An 18,473-nucleotide genomic window follows, 5' to 3' on the forward strand; every position below is an offset into this window, starting at 1 on the left:
GCCCCGGGGAGGGGTGACTCCTGCCCCTCCGCGTGCTGAGGGCGCCAAGCACGCCCAGCCCTGGCTGCAGGGAACCAGACTGGAGCCCTCAGCCACCTGACCAGTGCTCCCCACCCCATGGCCCTGCAGACTCAGGGACCTGCCAGATGGCTGACCTCTGGTCACTCTTCCTTTTATTCCTCAAAACCCAGCTTGAGAATTCAGTTGCTGCTAAATACAGGCAGCCAGAGGAAGCAACTGAGGGCTTTAGGAAGAAGTGTTCACTTTGTCAAGGGACTTGCCCCCTGTTTCTCTCAAGATCAGCTGCTCTGTTATGGTGAAAGGAAGATCTGACTGATAAAACCCGTAAAGCCCACGCCCACTTGATGCTTACTGAGCACCACACAGGTGCTAAGAGCTTTACACGGCAGCTCAAGAAACTCTCCTGACTGCCCAGAGGAGGCTGCAGAGGAAACTGAGGCACAGGGGGCTTGAGCCACCCGCCCAAGGTCATGAAGCCCATGACGAGCAAGAGACAGTTAAACAAGCCCCAAAGCTGAGCTCCTAACGTTTGACTGTCTGGTTCATCACAGATGAACTGCACTCTGTGGGTCCTGGACTCCTGGGCCAGCCAGTGTGGGAGAGGGCGTGGGGAGGGGGCGCTCACCTGTCCGTGAGGGGCGTGATCACCAGCCTACCGCTGTTGCCAAGGTACTCGTAGCCGTAGATGAACTCGGCATTCACAGCCCGGATGTACAGGTTGTTATTCATCCAGTAGTACCTGGCATTGCAGGGAGATGGGTTCCCAGGGCATGTGGACCATGGGCCACTGGGCAGGGTACATGGTTGAGGAGAGGTGGTTCTTTTTTTTTTTTTTTGAGAGGTGGTTCTTTGGGGAAATGAGGGCATTGCGGCACACCCGGCTTCCCCAGGGGATTGAGGTCAGCTCCAGCCTCTTGTAGCTGACTCTCCACCCTGCCCTGCCCACTCCTGCTGCTGCTCTGGCCTGCGGATGGATGTGGCCACACTGCCTGCCCCCTCACCTCAGCTGTGAGATCCACTCGAAGTCATGCACGCTGACCACGTTCTCCTGGACCAGCTTGTGCACCACATCCTTGGCGTGGACCTCGATGACGATTAGCGCCGACAGCACAGCTCGCTGCATGCGGGACAGACTTCCCCGCACCAGTGCCACCAGGTCACTGAGCTGCAGGAGCCAGGGGACCCCGTCAGGGACGGGTGGGGCCATGCTGCAGGCAGGCCTTCCCTGCCTTGCTCAGGAGTGGGCTTCCGCCAGCAGCAACCCCTCTCTTCTGGGGGCTTCTGATGGTCTGGGATGGGCAGGGTGCAGGGACCAGGCAGAGGAGGGTAGGCAGGGCATTGGTGACATGGGAAGTCTGGCAGGGATGTCAATAAAAATGGAGGCACACACATGCATCCATCTGCCCACTGTGCACGGTGCCCAGGGTCAGGAAGGGGCCTGGTGAGGAGCTTGAGGAAGCAGTGTGGTGAGGAGCCAGTGCACAGGGCAAGGGTAGGCCATGGGCGAGCCTAGGAGAGCTCCAGGTAGGAGGCTCCCACTCTGACCTTCAGGCGAGGGGCACCTGCCTGACCTCAGCACTCCCGTTAGAGCCCCCATCCCTCCCACTGGTGGCTGGTCATGAGACACTTGTTTCAGGGGTGTCTGACCCTCTACTCTTTGGTTCCAACCCCAGGCCCTCTTCCAAGATCAAGACATGACAAAGCTCCTTGAGGGACTGAGCTGCCTCAGGGTGTGGGTTGTCGGTGGGGAGCAGATGGTGACCCCCACCCCCTTGAGTCTCACCTGCCGGGCAAGCTGGGGGAACAGCCGGCTGCTGAGGTTGCCAGCCTCCAGGGCCTCTTCCACCTCTAAGGTCCAGTAGGTCTGACACCCGGCGATGGTCACCTGGCCAGGCCAGTTCAGAACCCACTGAGTCCTGAGCATCTGGGAAGATAACACAGGTAGGGCTGACCCAGGCAGCTGCCAGTGCCGACCCTGCAGACTGTTTTTCCCTTAGAGGTCATCTGTGCTTCTGAGCTCAAAATTCTACCCCAAGAGCAGGGAAGCCTTTAAAACTTTGGGCCTCTCAGGCTGGGCAGAGTCATCACTTCCTCTGCCGCAGAGATCTGGAAGTGGAGGGGTGGAAGCCCAGGATTGGGAAACATACATCCTGGGTTCACATCCTGACTGCCACCTGTGAATCACAGGCCCTTTGGGCAGGAAACATCTCTCAGCTACTTTGTAGGATAAGGCTTAACCCTGAGGTTAAGGGGTTCAGCTCCAGCATCAGCGGTCATGGGGGCCTGGCACACAGCAAGTGCTTAAAACATAACAACAGCAACTGATTATGACTAGGAGCCAGTCTTACTTTTTGGAGGGTGTTTTCAGATTCCTCCCTCTGCTCCCAGAGACACTCTGGCTGACTGAGAGCAACAGCAGTCAAGGCTGTAGTCTAAGGATGAGGCAGGTGCCAACTACAAACTGGCACTTGCCAAGAGCATTGCCAACGACTGAACAACAAAGGCATTTGCCAGCTGCACCCTGTGCCGCTGCAGCTGTTGACCTTCCACCCCATGAGGGGGTTCAGGGTGGAGTGAGGCACTCTGGGCTCCAGGGAACCTGGTGGGACAAGTATTTAGATAGGAGGATATTTTCAGGAACAGATTTTATGATCCCAATCACTGCATCTCCTCGTTATCTAGAAAAGCACTACATCCCTTCATGATGATGACAGATCCTCCTGACTAGGAGAAAACCTCTTGCAAAGTAAGCGGTTGACCACAGTCATCAAGACAGTATGGTACTGGCACAAAGACAGAAATATAGATCAATGGAACAAAATAGAAAGCCCAGAGATAAATCCACGCACATATGGACACCTTATCTCTGACAAAGGAGGCAAGAATATACAATGGAGAAAATCTTTTTAACAAGTGGTGCTGGGAAAACTGGTCAACCACCTGTAAAAGAATGAAACTAGAACACTGTCTAACACCATACACAAAAATAAACTCAAAATGGATTAAAGATCTAAACGTAAGACCAGAAACTATTAAACTCTGAGAGGAAAACATAGGCAAAACACTCTCCAACATAAACCACAGCAGGATCCTCTATGACCCACCTCCCAGAATATTGGAAATAAAAGCAAAAATAAACAAACGGGACCTAATTAAAATTAAAAGCTTCTGCACAACAAAGGAAACTATAAGCAAGGTGAAAAGACAGCCTTCAGAATGGGAAAAAATAATAGCAAATGAAGCAACAGACAAAGAATTAATCTCAAAAATATACAAGCAACTCCTAAAGCTCAATTCAAGAAAAATAAAAGACCCAGTCAAAAAGTGAGCCAAAGAACTAAACAGACATTTCTCCAAAGAAGACATACAGATGGCTAACAAACACATGAAAAGATGCTCAACATCACTCATTATCAGAGAAATGCAAATCAAAACCACAATGAGGTACCATTTCACGCCAGTCAGAATGGCTGCGATCCAAAAGTCTATAAACAATAAATGCTGGAGAGGGTGTGGAGAAAATGGAACCCTCTTACACTGTTGGTGGGAATGCAAACTAGTACAGCCACTATGGAGAACAGTGTGGTGATTCCTTAAAAAACTGGAAATAGAACTGCCTTATGATCCAGCAATCCCACTGCTGGGCATACACACTGAGGAAACCAGAAGGGAAAGAGACACGTGTACCCCAGTGTTCATCACAGCACTGTTTATGATAGCCAGGACATGGAAGCAACCTAGATGTCCATCAGCAGATGAATGGATAAGAAAGCTGTGGTACATATACACAATGGAGTATTACTCAGCCATTAAAAAGAATACATTTGAATCAGTTCTAATGAGGTGGATGAAACTGGAGCCTATTATACAGAGTGAAGTAAGCCAGAAAGAAAAACACCAATACAGTATACTAACGCATATATATGGAATTTAGAAAGATGGTAATGACAACCCTGTAAGCCAGACAGCAAAAGAGACACAGATGTATTGAACAGTCTTTTGGACTCTGTGGGAGAGAGTGAGGGCAGGATGATTCGGGAGAATGGCATTGAAACATGTAAAATATCATATGTGAAATGAATCGCCGGTCCAGGTTTGATGCATGATACAGGGTGCTCGGGGCTGGTGCACTGGGATGACCCAGAGGGATGGGATGGGGAGGGAGGTGGGATGGGGGTTTAGGATGGGGAACACGTGTACACTCATGGCGGATTCAAGTCAGTGTATGGCAAAACCAATACAATACTGTAAAGTAAAATAAATTAATTAATTAATTTAAAAAATAATGAAGTACCAAACATGTGAAAAAAAAAACAAAAAAAGGAAGCGCTTGATTTCATTAAGCTCCCGCTTCACCAAAATCGTATATACTGACCTTCCCCCAGTGCTGCTTTGGAGCAGTCCCTCAGAGCTATCTGAGGTGCTGCCTCCCGGGCTGCAGTCCTCATTTTGCCCCAAATAAAACTTAACTCACAACTCTCAAGTTGTGCATCTTTTTTAGTCAACACAGGCAGGTAACCCAGCCCTTGTGATGGAGCAGAAAGGCGCTGAGAAAGGAGCCAATGGAAGGATGAGCAGGCTGGGAGGCTGCGCTGGGAGGGGTGGTGTGGCTCACCCTGGGGTAGGCCTTGATGGCCCTCTCGATGATGTCCCGCACGCTGGCCTTCATGCTGTTTTCCACCTCCCGCAGCCAGTCCTCCACGTTGCTGGACGGGTAGATGGAGAAGGACAGCTGCACCTCCTCACCCTCTGCTGAGTACATATGTGTGATCTCCAGGTCCTCCTGAAACAGCAGCTGGGGTTGGGGGGAAGTAGTGAGAGTGGGGTGAACCTCAGTGTGTCCAGAGGCCCGGCCCACCAGAGCCCCAGCGTGGACCCCGCCTGTGTCCTCCACCTTCAGAAGATGGCTCTCGCCTCTGGAAGAGAGCTCCCCTTGGCTGGACCTCCCCTGATTCTTCGTGGGCAGGACGGATCTGCCTGCTCCAGCTGTGGCCCCGCCCACTTGGGGAAGGAGGCTAAGCCTGCCCTGCGAGTGCCCCCCATGCCCCCCTCCCACAGGCCTGTGAGGCCTCCCTTGTAAATGAAGATGAGGACGAGGGGATTCAGCAGCCTCTGACCTCTTGGGTTTCTCAGCCTAGTCAGCACCTCAGTGGATTGCAGGGGGGCCAGGGTACCCCTGGATGAGCTGGGATCAAGAGCGCCCCAACCCTGCGCTGAGGGAGCTGACCCTCCTCCCACAGACCCCAGAGATGTCTCCGAGGGCCTGGGATCTCATTCCCTGCTAAAAAGACTTGGGGTGAGAGAACAGGTATCCTCCCTGGGACGGTGCCCTCAGGGCACCTGAGCCCTTGGCCCAGCTACCCACCTGGGCGATGTTCTCGAAGCACTTGCGCAGGTGGGGCTGCACGGCGGTGGGGTCCTTTGTCTGGGACAAGATCTCAAGCAGCTCGTCATCAGATAGGAAGTAGAATCTGCCAGGGAGGCGGGGGTGAGGGCCGTCAGGCAGCCCTGGGTCCCAGCTGTCCTAGTACTACCAACATCCCTGCACCCCACCCTGACAGGGTACTGGGCCCCAGCCTCGATGGCAGGCGGGAGCAGAGCAGGCATGGGCCAGGCGTCCCCCACCTGGGGAAGGCGCTCCGCTTGGTCTCCAAGTACTCGCTGAGGCCTTTCTGCACCATGTCCAGCAGCTTGTTGCAGTCCCGCAGGCTGTCCAGCAGCCTCTGGTCAGAGCACACATTGATCACCTGCGTGGCCCGGGTCAAAGACAAACTGAAAGTGAGTGTGGCCCGGCTGGGAGGCAGCAAGGTGGGCTCAGAGAAGGACCCATACGTGCTTCCTAGAGACTCTCAGCGAGCCTGGGAAGAGAGAGGGACAGGAAAATTGCCCTAAACCAGGGGCTGCCTCCATAATTCAAAAAGACACATGTACCCCAATGTTCACTGTAGCACTGTTTACAATAGCCTAGGTGGAGCTAGTGGTAAAGAACCCGCCTGCCAATGCAGGAGACATTACAGACGTGAGTTCGATTCCTGGGTCAGGAAGATGTTCTGGAGGAGAGGATGGCAACCCACTCCAGTATTCTTGCCTGGAGTATCCCATGGACAAAGAACCCTGGTGGACTACAGTCCATGGGGTCACAAAGAGTCAGACGTGGCTGAAGCGACTTAGCACAGGGGCTGTCTCCATCACTTGTAAGCCCCACAGGAAAAAAGTCTATGATTAAAAACTAGGGTTGGAATTCTCTAGTGGTCCAGTGGTTAAGAATCTGCCTTGAAATGGAGGGGACACAGGTTCGATCCCTGGTCAGGGAACTAAGATCCCACATGCTGAAGGGCAACCAAGATCCAATGCAACCAAATAAGTAAATGAATATTAAAAACAAACAAACAAAAACCTACAGTTAACCAAAGCCAAGGAATTTGATTTGCTGCAGGACTTGTCAGGTCCTTTAAAAATACTAATGGGGACTGCAAATCTCCAAGAGGAAACACCATCAAGTGCTGTGTTTCTGAGGCGTGTCTCAAGACTGGGGAGCCCACTCAGGGGGACAACGGCTAAGACCAAAGCCTTGGACTCGTCCTCCAGTCTTCCTTGTTCAGGAAGAGGTGAGGCCAGGAACCTCTTCAGTGCCCCAGCTGCCCTCCTCCCATCCCTGTGTGAGCTCACCTCCCGGTTCTCGTAGGCATTCTTCATGATCTTCCTCCAGATCCGCTCCATGGTCTGGTAGCGCTTGCTCTCCACTGGCAGCTGCCGGTTGATGTCCTCGGAGCTGAAGATGGGCTCCAGGTAGAGCCAAGCCCGCTGACAGTTCAGCCACTCCTCCAGCACCTCCTGGACAGGGCATGGACTGTCAGGGCCTGCGGCCCAAGTTGGATCCTGGCCCCCGTGACCCAGACATTTTATCCCACTGAGTTCTGGGCAGAGCACTGGGGGCCAGAGCCTGTGCCCATGGGGAAATTTCTAGGTGGCGCTGTCAGTCACAGGACTCCAGGCAACAAAGAGGGCTGCATGGATGCCTGCCTTCCAGAGAAACCCCAAGTCCCCCATAGGATGTCCAGGCCTCCAACAGAGCCAGGGGAGCTACTCTTCCTATGAGAGAACCACACCCCAAGCAGCACACCACGAGGAAACAATACAGAGCTCAGTGCATGGAAGCCCAAACTAGTCTCCTCTCCTGGGAGGACTCTGGGTCTATGACCCCAGGATTCTTGGCGGTGTACTTGGACTTGAGCTTGAGATCCCCTAAAATACTCTCTAAAACATCAGTCCACAAGTGAGCCCTCTTCAAGTCACCATCCCCTCTTGCCTCCACAATCCCCTTTCCGAATTTGTCTCTTGCCTTTCCCTATCAGTGCAAACGCGTTCATTCATTCATGAGTTCATTCTCTTCTTCACAAGCTGTGAGCTGTGTCAGGCCCAGGTCAGGCCCATGTGAGCTCCAGAGGAAACAGAGGAGAGGGTGGTCCCTGCCTTCGAGGAGCCCACCACCCTCTGAACAGCCACTTATGCCTCTGAATCACTGAGGGCCCCAGCACGTGTGATGGGCTCTGTAAGGGGCATCGACCAGAAGCCTCAATGGGAACACCCTGCAGGCGGGGGGTGGTGGGGGAGTCGGTGAGGGCTGCTTGATGCTGATCCCTGGAGGAAATGGGACTCCAGGGAGAGAGGACAGCAAAGGATGGAGACCCAGGGACAATGCTGATGACCTCAGGCCTCTCTGGGTGACCCAAGGAACACAGGCAGGTCTTCCTCTTTCAGCTTCTGGCCTTCACTGGAGGTCTTTGAATAGCTACCAGGAAGCCCTCTAGAAGGAGTTGCTGGGATCACACTAGTAGGCCTGCCCTGGACTGACCTCAGGGCTCTGAAGATAGCCCCAGCCACTTGCCTCGAGAGCCCTAAAGAACAGTGATCCCCAGTGCCCTGGTGCCCTCCCCCAAAGGCGGCTCCAAGTAAGACAGGAGTGGGAGTGGGAGGCTCAGGGAATAGTGGGAAGAGACACTGAGGAGCCTCAGGCCTCGTGGTGTCCAGCCCAGAAAGCCCCAAGCCTGGAGGTCCCAGCTGCCCCAAGCCCAGGCAGCACTCAGGGGTCTGGGGGCAGCTCTTGTGCTCCTCTTTAAGGGCAGCTTTGGACCAAACTCTGGCCCCACTTCCAAGCCCTGAACTGCCAACTCCAGCAGCCCAACATCAGAGATGGAGAGCCCCATTCTAGTCCGCCTCCTCTGACCGAGGGGCCTGTCAGAGAGCCAGGAGCCGGACAAACCTGGGCAAGGCACTTCACCGCATCCAGCCCCACCCGAACATCATCAGGAGCCACCTTGGGACAGGGCACTGGGCAGGGTGGGGGAGGAGAGGGCAGGAAGGCCCACCTGCGTCAGCTTCAGCTTGGTCTCCCAGGAGTTGATGCGTTGCTCAAAGGGCTTCTTGTAGGGTGAGAAGGACATGCTCTGGGTCATGACGATGTGGTCATCGAGCAGCTGCGAGGCCTCGTCTGGGCTCTTGAGGATGTAGGTGTCTGTCTCTTTGTAGGGCATCACGTTGAACAGGATGGTGGACCACTCCTTCTCCATCTTGTCCAGAGCCTGGGGGTGGGGGGTGGGTGGTATAAGACAGGGTTGGGTCCCCAGAAAGAGCAGGCCCACATTGAGCAGCACTGGGCAGGAAAAGTCAGGCTTTGCTCAACCAGGACCTTCAGTCAAGCCCCCTCTGTAAACTCTCATCTTGTCTAGTCAACAAGTCCCCCATGGGCCCTCGTCGGAATCCAGGGCAGACGCGCTGGATGCATGTACTGGTATGCTGTGGGGCAGCTAAGTCACTGGTTAGGAGCTCTGGTCCCAGTTCCAGCCCTTACTGGCTAGGCCGCCTTGGCCAATTGCTGAACCTCTCTGAGCCTTAATTTGCTCATCTGCTAAGTGAGGCAATGCTCTCAGCACATTCCTGAGGGAGGAATAACTTGAGAGGAATAACTGAGTAATAACGGGGCTGGTGGACACTGTGCCAAGCACTTCACACACATTATTAACACACTTAATAAGACGCAGCTCATCCCTGAGGTGAGGGACCCCAGGGATGGGGCCCAGGACTGTCACCTTCCCACACCATCGGGCAGCATGTGGGTGGGGCAGGGAGGGCCTGCGGGGGGCTGCCCACCTGCTCGATGGCATACTCCTTGCCAGCCACCTCGGCCACCTTGCTGATGCTCTCGATGTGGTCCTGCAGGTTCATCTCGAGGCAGCGGGCGAAGGTCAGGTTGGCCTTGGGCCTGACATTAATGTTGATCTCGCTGGACAGCACGTCCCAGTGCCGGTTCCTCATGCCAGGGTTGCGCAGCCCCTGGATCAGTGGGATGTACGGCTTGAACTCCTCGATGCGGGCCCGGATGTCTAAGGCCACATCCTGGCAGGCTGCAGGGGAGGGCAGGCAGGGGTGAGAGGCAGCAGGCTGAGGCAGGGTGGGGGTGAGGGGAGCGGCGGTCTGGCTGGGCTGCCTACCTGGGATGTCTTTGAACTGCTTCACGCACTTGTGCATGGTCTTGAAGGACTCGATGACGTTCTTCTCCAGCTGCTCTGCGTCAATGGCTGACAGGGGGTCGTTCATCCAGCTCTCGGACCAGCGCAGCCAGTCAGAGGCTGTGGTCCAGAGGTCCAGGTAGGGCTGGAACTCCTTCACCATCCTGGAGAGCTTGTCGTACTGCAGGGGCAGAAGAACTGGGGCTGGGCCGGGCTGCTCCTCCTGGCCGCCCCCACTTCCTTGCTCCTGGCTGCCGTCCCTGATTCAGTCCCCAAGGACTCAGGCCTGGCCTCCCTTCTTCCTTCCCCCACGTCTGGGCTCTGAGTGGCTGAGCCAGGTCTGTGCTGAGCCTCCTGCTTTTTGCTGGGGGTCCAGCCAGCCTCCTCGCCCTGGGGACCACAGGGTGGGAAAGCTCATCTCGGCAGCCTGTTCAGTCCTGCCCCCGCCAAATGGCAGGGCCCTGCCAGCTGGTGGCTGGTTCCAGAGGTGGCCGCAAAGGCCAGGGGCTTCTCCTTGAGCTTTTCTTGGGGATGGGGGACAGTGTGCCAGGGCGGGTAGGCCTACGTTGGTGATCGGCAAGCCAAAGATGCGTTCGCGGTTGTTGTAGAGCATCGCCAGCTGCTGGCAGTCCTTCAGCTGCTTCTTGACCCGCCGCACCTCATTGGCGATTTCATGCGCACGCAGAATCTCCACGTGGGTGGAGAAGCCAGCTACCACCAGCTGCGGGCCAAGGAGCGAGGGATCAGGGGCTTCTGCGGCCTCACTTATGCCCATGTATCCCTGTGCACATCCAGGGAACCTGAGGTCCCCAGAGCATCAACATCTCCCAGTTCGGAGAGGACTTTCTCCTGGAGGGGGTGCTTCCTGGTCCCTCACAGGCAGCTGACTGCCCCTGGTAACACGACAAGGACAGATGAGACCCGGTGCCCTGAATGCCATGCCCACTGGGGCACCAGGATACAGCAGAAGAGCTTGGGCTCTCTGAGACCCTGAATTTCCCAGGAACTTGCTGCCTAGGCAGCTCTCTGGCCTTCAGTGCATTCTTTTAGCCACTTGTTCATTTGTCCAGCAACCACTGACACAGCACCTCCTGACTGCGAGGGGCAAGGCGCAGACCTGGAGGGGTGTAGGGGGGTATGGGGTGTGGGGTGTGTGTGTCTGCGTCCTGAGCCCAGCCTCACCTGCAGCCCTTCCAGCTTCTCCTGGAAGTTGTTCTGATCCATAAGCTGGATTTTGCGGAACTTCTCCTCATCTTCCAAGTGTTGCTGTCGCACCAGCTCTATCTGCCCAAGGATCTTAGCAGGCCAGTTGCTGGCAGCCCATCTGGATGGAGCGGGGATGGGGAATGGTGGGGATGTCACACTGAAATCATGGGGTGGCAGGCCAGGTTGAAGGGGAAACGGGGGATCTGGGCAGCAGCTGGAGCAGCCAGGGCTGGGCAACAGGGAAGTGGAAGTGAGCCTTGAGGCAGCTGCTGCCATCCTGCGGAGTGCGGCTGCCTGGCAGGGGAAGTGGTCCCCGCCCTGGGGTCACGGGCAACGTGCAGGGAGATGCACACCCAATGTGCCCAGTGCACAACAGGACACAGAGGGAGTGGTGGCTGACGTGAGAGAAGCCATCCTGAGTTTCCCTCTTAAACCTCAGGCCTGCAGGGGTCTCAGCTCAGATGAGGCAAAGTGCCAGTCTCTAGCCTTTATTTCCTTGGTGATCAGCCAGGGATACCAGACCTGCTTCCTTCATATCAATGCCCTCTGCCAGGCTGACCTGGGGGCTCTGTGGGCTTCAGGGATTTTGCATGCAGGTGGCCTCAGGCTGCAGGTCCTGTGGGAGGCCGCCCTGGGCACCAGGATGTCCCACAGAGCAGGTGACTTAGGGCTCCCGGGCAGGGTTCCCAGGAAACAGTGCCAGTCGCTCCCAGGCCCCAGCAACCTGGAGGCACCCCCAGTCTGTACGACAGCTGGGCAAGGGGACTCCAGGCCTGAGTAAGGTTGTCTCAACCAGAGGTCATTTTCCACGAGGCTCTTGAGCTGAGGTGGGGGGGGCCAGTGCTCCTCCCCAGGCGCCACCCATCAGGCTGGGCTTTGTCTTTTCTCTGTGCTCCCAGGGACCCTCACGGGCCTCAACCACAAACAAGGGGATTGTAAGCCCAGAGATCACATGTGTATCAGCAATGACGGGATAGAGGATGCAGATAGGCTGGGGGCAGCAGGGTCCCTAGACCACGGGGGCCAGACTTCCTTCCGCCCCACTGGCCAGATGGCCCTGGCCCACGTGGAGCCACGGCCTCTAGCATCTCAGCAGGGCATCTCTGGTGTGGCCTGCAGCCACTGTGGTTCAGTACCTCTTTCCCCTATATCCTGCTATCCACCACCCACCTGGTGTGGGGACCAACCTCCCACTCACTTGCCATTGAAGTCTTCTGTGCTGAGGTTGTAAAGGAATTCATCCATGACCTGGTAGTCACCCATGATCTTCACAATCCGCTCCTGCATGTACAGGCAGCCATGAGAACCACGTGTGCCTGGGAGGATAACCAGACCAGGCTCCCCAGAGTGGTTGGGTGCTATGGAGAGGCTGCCCTCTTTTGGAGAGGCGAGGCCTGGGACGGTGAAGTAGATGGCAGCTGCAAGGCTAGCTTTGAGCTTGGGGGTCCTGGGGCCGTGGCCACCACATCTCCGACCTCCAGCCCCCGACCCATGCCCTCTGCCCTGCCGACCTCCCAGACAGCAGAGCTCCGAATCTCCACTGTGCACCCAGCCTCCCAACCCTCGGAGCCCAGTTGTCCTCTGTGTGTCCCCCTCAGTCCCAGCTTCCTGGCTCCTGCTCCTCCAGCTCCCAGTGGGCCCGTCTCACCTCCAGCCCCACCAGCTTCTCGGGGACACCCTTCATCCACTCGCGAAGCTCAGCCAGCTCCTCAATGCTGTTGGGCTTCTCGTAGATTTTGCGGCTGATGCTGCGGAATTCCTCGCAGATCTGGCAGGAGGGGAAGGGCTCTGGGGAGGCCGCGGGCCCCTCTCTTGCCTTCCCAGGGCCCTGCTCCTCCTCCTTGGTCCCCCACCCCACCACATCCTTCAGTGCAATCTGAGAAGGGGTGCTCCCTGCCAGCTCACTGGGGAGCTGAGGGTCACCTGGCATGTCTCCTGCACCAGCCTCCTGCACCAGCACCACACCCTCAGCTCTGTGAACTGATCCATCTCAGGGGGTTCCTTGTGAGGGGTCCCCAGGTCTGTATAAGTCCAGGGAAATAAAGAGCAGCCCCCACCTCCTGGGACCTCTCATGGGGACCCCTGGTAGGGTCAAGGCAAGGAGACTTCCAGACCCTTCCATCAACACGCCTAAGCCTCACTCTGCATGCACGGGTGCATGTGCTGCTGCAGTTGCTGGGGCCGGGCAGGCGGGCACTTACGTTATCCACCTCCCTGTGCAAGTTCTTGGCCAGGATATCCAGCATGGAAGTGGCCAGGGCCTTGCGCTTCTTGGACAGGCTCTGCTTGACATTGTCCACATTGATGTAGAAGGGCCCGATGATGATGCTGCTGGGCAGCGAGCTGTCCAGGACCTCTTTCTCGTGCAGGTGGGTGAGCACCACCTCCCGCACCTCCTCGGCTGATGGGCACTGGGTCTGGAAGGCCCTGGGGACAGCAGGCACCCACGAGGGGCAGAGGCTGGTGAGAGGGTGGGCGGGGGTCACCCAGACAGGCAGACACACTCCAACACGTGCACGCACTTGAGGAAGGTGTTGACATCGTTGTTGTTCAGCTCCAGGTACTTTCTGAACTCCCTGGCGTAGGCCTGCAGGGGGATCATGGCCTTGCGCACTGCGTTGGCGATGACGGCACGCAGCTCTTCCACCAGCGGCTCGTGAAGCCCCACCGACTCCAGCAGGGGGTCGCCGCTGATGAAAATGTCCTCCATCACCAGCTGGGGGCGAGGGGGAAGGGGCACAGAGCTGCATGAGCCACAGGGCAGGTGGGCAGAGGGGTGGGAGTGTGGTTCAGACTGAGTGGGCAGGAGTCTGGGGGTAGTGGTGAGGGGAGAGGGTTTCCTGTTGGGTCCCCTAGATGGGGCTATGGACTAACACAAGCCCTGTGATGCCCACTGAGCAGCAGCATCTTCCTCTGCCTTCCCTGGCTCAGCCCCAGGGCAAAAAGACAACCACGTTGCTGGTGGCTCTAAGCAACAAGGGAAAGAAGAGGGGACTGGGTTACAGAGGCTCTGGCGTGGCGGGCTGTGCTGTGATGAGGAATGAGGGCTTTTGAGAAGGGATCTCAAGAGTGGACGTGGGTTTGTGTCTATATCCTGAGGGGAAGAGAGAGGTCAGGAGCTGGGTGGGATCTGGGTCAGACATGGCCGTGGCAGAAGTGAGCGAGCCTCACTCCAGTCGCAGGTCTGACCCTTTGCAGCTAGGTGAGCTTGGGCTTCTCCAAGCCTCCTCTACAGAATGGGGATGTTAATGGTTCCCAGTTCGGCTGGTGGTGGGGACTAAATGAGCTAATCAAGAATTACAGGGCTGAGCATGCTGCCAGCTGGGTGGGAGGCCCATGGTGGAGGTGAGCTGCCTGGACGCTATGGCAGCACCCAGGCACGAGTACCCACTGTACCTTCTCCAGCTGGGGCACTGTGTGGGTGGCCAGGATGCCCTTGTCAAAGAGGGTGAGCAGAGAAGTCTCAAACTGCTCCAGCGGCGTGCTGTAGTGCACCCCCAAGGTGTCCAGCATCAGGTCCACGATGAACAGCGGGTTCTTGCGGGGCCTGTAGGGACAGTGGCCGGGGGGAGAGGGTGGGGACAGTGGGCAGGGACCTGAAGAGGCATGCATGCAGGAGGCACAGCCCCTGCCTGTGCTGTGGCCTGATGGCTCTGGAGCTTCTCCATGAGTAAGACTTGCCTGCGCCCTCTTCCCAGAAACTGCCAAGTTACCAGAGAGAAAGACCCAGACCAGCCAGACAGGCTCCTCTGTTCCAGCCACTTGCCCAGAGGCCCACGGGCACCAGGGAGAGGGAGGACCTCCACGCGGTACCGAGGTCATCAGGGCAGGTCAGCCAGACCCTGGGCGCTTGTCGCACCCACACCTTCCCTGGGAGCCCACCACCCTTAGCTCCAGATGCCCCATCACAGGCAACGGCCCTCAAGCCTGGATCCCCACTGAGCCTGCCCATGCTCTGGATTGCTACCACCCTGACCTCGAATGAGCATCTCAGACATTCTGTGTTCCCTGCCTCCCCCCAGTCCCCACAAGGGTTCAGTGAACGCTAGGGGTCAGCCTTGCTTCCTCCCCACACACGTCTGCCCTCCCCCAGCACTGCGGCCCATGCGCTGTCCCAATCTGCCTTACCAGCCCATCACCCTGTGTCTAGACAAGGGCCAGGGCCATGGTCCGACTTCTCTTCTGCCTCGCTCATCCTCATAAAACCAAAGCATGGTTTGGGGATGTAGTTCAGGTTATTACTCCCCTCTGATGGCTGCTGACCACATTTACAATAAACCCAGCCCCCGACCATAACCCCAGGAGGCTCTGCATCATCTGGCCTGGTCCCCGCAACCTCTCTTGTGTCATCCTGACCAGCTCTCCCTGCCTTCCCCACTCCAGCCGAAGCTGCTGGCGTTTCCTTCTGTGATGGCTCCAAGTTCTCTCTCCCTTCCGTGACTCTGCCTGGTGCCCTTTCCCCAGCATCTCCTAACCGGGTTTCCTCTCATCCTCAGTTCTTGGCTCAGATGCCACGTCCTCCCTAATCCTCTGCCAATGCCCCCTCTCCCAGGTCTGTCACAGCCCCTGCCAAGATCAGCAAGGACTGTATCTGTTTATTTCTTTGCTTGCTGTCTGTGCCCAGGTGAGAGCGGGGGTCACGCCCTTCTTGTTCCCCTAGAATGCTGCCTAATTCATGGCAAGTGCTCAGAAAACATTTCTTGGGCTTTCTTGGTGGGCCAGCGGTTAAGAATCTGCCTGCCAAAGCAGGGGACACCAGTTTGATCCTGGGTCCAGGAAGATCCCACATGAATTGGGGCAATCAAACCCGCAGGGCACCACCATTACTGAAGCCCGCATGCTCTAGAGCCCGTGCTCCACAAGAGAAACCACCGCAGTGAGAAGCCCGAGCACTGCGACCAGAGGGTAGACCCCTCTCACATCAACTAGAGAGTGCCTGCGTGCAGCAGTGAAGGCCCAGCACAGCCAAAGAGAAAAGTAAGTAATAAACATTTCTCTACTGGGGAACTCAGTGACTGACTGAGAGAGTGAGAGATGGAGGTCACCAGAAGACACACCAGCCAGAGGTGCTGGGACATCCCCCAGCAACCAGGGGAGCAACCCCTACCCCTGGCATCCAGGACCTGCCAGAGCTGGGCACCCTGCCCCTGGCGGCCCCAGTGTCCCCAACCCTGCACCGCCCTAGCCACTGGCGCCTGAGAAAGAACAGTGCTGGTGTCGACAGGTGGCTCCGCCCAGCTGAGCCCTACCTGTAGGGGCTGTTGATTAAGTCTTCGCCCCAGACCATGTCTTCGGCGCAGCCGAGCACGCTGCAGCAGGCGTCGCTGATGAACTGCGAGAAGCTGGCGAGGGAGTCCTGCACCAGGAAGCGCAGCGTGTCCTGCAGCATGTACTTGAGCAGCTCCATCAGCTTGCGCAGCTTCGACATGAGGTACACCTCCCAGTTGGTCTCGTAGAGGTTGTACCAGCCTTTGCTCATGTCGCGGAGGCTGCTGCGCATGGCCACCTTAAGCGTGCTGATCCAGCTGTCCTTTAGGAACATCTGCACCTGCGGGCCACGGCTGGCATCACCAGGCCGCCTGATGGAGGGGCCCGCTGCCCGCAGCCGCCACGATTGGGGGGCCCTCCAGACTCAGACGACCGGCACCCCCCACCCCAGCCTACTGCCAAGCCCTGCCAACCCACACCCCCTGCCCGCCTCCCCACCGGGGACCAGGGCTTGTGGGAGAGGGGAGAGGGGAAGGAGGGAGGGGCAGCAGAAGCTGGGCTTTCCCAGCAGTCAAAGGAGAGATGGAGAGACACGGAGAATGAGGCAGAGACAACAAGGCACAGAGTGGAGCAGAGAAGAAGACGCTTTCCTCCTAGTCCGGCTCATGCCTGTCTCCCTTGACGCTGTACACCCCTCGCCCCTCACACTCTCATGCTCAGGTAGATATAGGGGTGTATGGGGTTCCTGCTCCCCTTTCCAAGCCCAGGAGTCTGCTTCAGACGCCTCCAGTGTTGGACAGAGCACGACTAGAAAAGGTGCCCAGCCTGCTTGTCCTTTTCTGAGATGAACCACCCCCTTGGTGGCCGCCCCAGTCTCCTGCAAGGTCTAGGAAGAGGCAAGACCTGGTCTCAAGGAAAGCAGGAGCTCTCAGCTGATGGACTCCCAGGCTTCTCAGGGCCCCTGTCTGTGTCCAACAGCTCCGAGGCCCTGGCCCGCTGCCGCCCTCCGTCCCCTGGATGCCCACGCACCTGGGAGAAGGTCTGCGACTGGATCTGCTCGAACTCCTCCAGGCGGCTGTACTTGGAGAGGCTCGAGTGGAAGAGGGACATGGTAGTCACCTTGTTGCACTCAGCCCGCACCTTGCTGAGGGCCGTGATGACCTCCGACCGCGTAAGCAGGGACACAAAGGTGAAGTCCGCCTTCTGTTCCAGGAAGGGGTACCTGGGTACACTCACCAGTCCTACCGGGGTGGGGGGGCAAGGGCCAGTGGCAGACCAGCCTTGGATGGGCCAGGGATCAGGGCCAATCTCCCAGGTAATGATGGGGAGACAATTCCTGCCTCCTCTCTGGAAGAGACACCCATGTCCCTGGAAAATCTTCTTTCCCATCATCTACCTGGGTGACCCAAAGGCCCCACAGTGAAGTGCCCATTCTGGGATGGGTAAACCAAATCCCTCCAGGTGACTCTGGGTCACAGGCCCCTTCAAGGTGGGTAAGAACCGTGGGCTCCTCCCACCCGCTCTAGCTCACCCTGCACACAGCCCCTGGGCCCATCCATGTACCCAGTCACTTCTGCACCAGACTTTTCAGAAGCACTTTCTTCCACCACCACCTGCTCCCTGACCCTAAACCCCAGCTCTCCAAGCAGGAGGGAGAAGAAGGGGATGAGTTCTGGGGACAGGGAGGTCCCAGAGGGAGGGGCTGGAGGGCTCTGGCCAGGGGTGGCCATGGGACCACCTTTGCCCAACCACCCTCACCTTGCTTGGGCACCTTCTCCTCCTCCTTCTTAGGCAGAGTCACGTAGGAGAACGTCTCTGGCTTGGAGGAGACAATTTTGTCAAAGTTGATCTTGTTCATGCTGCGCTCGTAGTCCAGGTTTACTTCCCTAGAGAGGTTGCTGAGGTGCTCCAGAACCCTGCCCACAGGGAGCGGAGAGGGCAGAGTCAGCGAGCTCCACACACCCTGCCACCCGCGTACTGCAGGCCAGCTGGGCTCACGGCTCTGCCCTGCCACGGACCTGGGGATATGAGTTTAGGGTGTCCCCTCTGCATTCTTGCGTGCACCTTTGTAATTTATAGCCAAAGATATTCTAAATGATACAAAACTTAAGAAATGGAATTGTGGACAACCAAGGTAATGATGGTGACATCAATTCAACTCTCCCCAGATACATTTTTTTTTAAAAAGAAAAGGAAAACCACAGCAAGAAGAACAAATAATATTTACCAAAACGTACACCTTTAGCATAACTAGAATAAAGACAGCATCCAAACTCACATTATCTTCAAGCAGAAAAATAAACATCAACTCTCGGTGCACTCTGGCTCACACTGCAGCTGCAAGCCTTCATGGAGAACAAGGGAAGTCCGAAAAAAACTACTGTGGGGAGGGAAGTGTGGTAGCCCCAATATGGCTCTAAAACCCCTCCAGAAAGAGAAAATGTTTCCTAACTGCAAAAATACCAAACAAGGTACATCAGGGCGCTTACTAAAAGGGACTTAGCAGTGCTCGTTCAAGGTAGGAGTCTC

At 56.8% G+C, this 18,473-nt stretch overlaps 1 protein-coding gene across 1 annotated transcript in view; it reads right to left on the reverse strand.

The window, feature by feature from the left end:
- The window catches only part of DNAH1 (dynein axonemal heavy chain 1), a 90,413-nt gene that overhangs the window by 32,665 nt on the left and 39,275 nt on the right, over positions 1–18,473 (reverse strand). Inside the window, exons 11-30 of the mRNA XM_086367542.1 lie at positions 17,703–17,860; positions 16,974–17,185; positions 15,986–16,284; positions 14,133–14,283; positions 13,259–13,452; positions 12,938–13,163; positions 12,385–12,504; positions 11,935–12,017; positions 10,713–10,854; positions 10,096–10,251; positions 9,513–9,711; positions 9,172–9,425; positions 8,391–8,603; positions 6,691–6,855; positions 5,647–5,768; positions 5,387–5,492; positions 4,637–4,816; positions 1,805–1,945; positions 1,023–1,186; positions 647–760 (exon numbers count right to left, since the gene is read on the reverse strand). Coding sequence (XP_086223668.1) covers positions 647–760; positions 1,023–1,186; positions 1,805–1,945; positions 4,637–4,816; positions 5,387–5,492; positions 5,647–5,768; positions 6,691–6,855; positions 8,391–8,603; positions 9,172–9,425; positions 9,513–9,711; positions 10,096–10,251; positions 10,713–10,854; positions 11,935–12,017; positions 12,385–12,504; positions 12,938–13,163; positions 13,259–13,452; positions 14,133–14,283; positions 15,986–16,284; positions 16,974–17,185; positions 17,703–17,860 — 3,399 coding nt within the window. The remainder of the gene's footprint in view (positions 1–646; positions 761–1,022; positions 1,187–1,804; positions 1,946–4,636; positions 4,817–5,386; positions 5,493–5,646; positions 5,769–6,690; positions 6,856–8,390; positions 8,604–9,171; positions 9,426–9,512; positions 9,712–10,095; positions 10,252–10,712; positions 10,855–11,934; positions 12,018–12,384; positions 12,505–12,937; positions 13,164–13,258; positions 13,453–14,132; positions 14,284–15,985; positions 16,285–16,973; positions 17,186–17,702; positions 17,861–18,473) is intronic.

The sequence above is a fragment of the Bos grunniens genome, chromosome 22, assembly GCF_055505025.1.
Source record: "Bos grunniens cultivar Pamir isolate PY7600 chromosome 22, Bosgru_T2T1.0, whole genome shotgun sequence".
Taxonomy (NCBI): domain Eukaryota; kingdom Metazoa; phylum Chordata; class Mammalia; order Artiodactyla; family Bovidae; genus Bos; species Bos grunniens.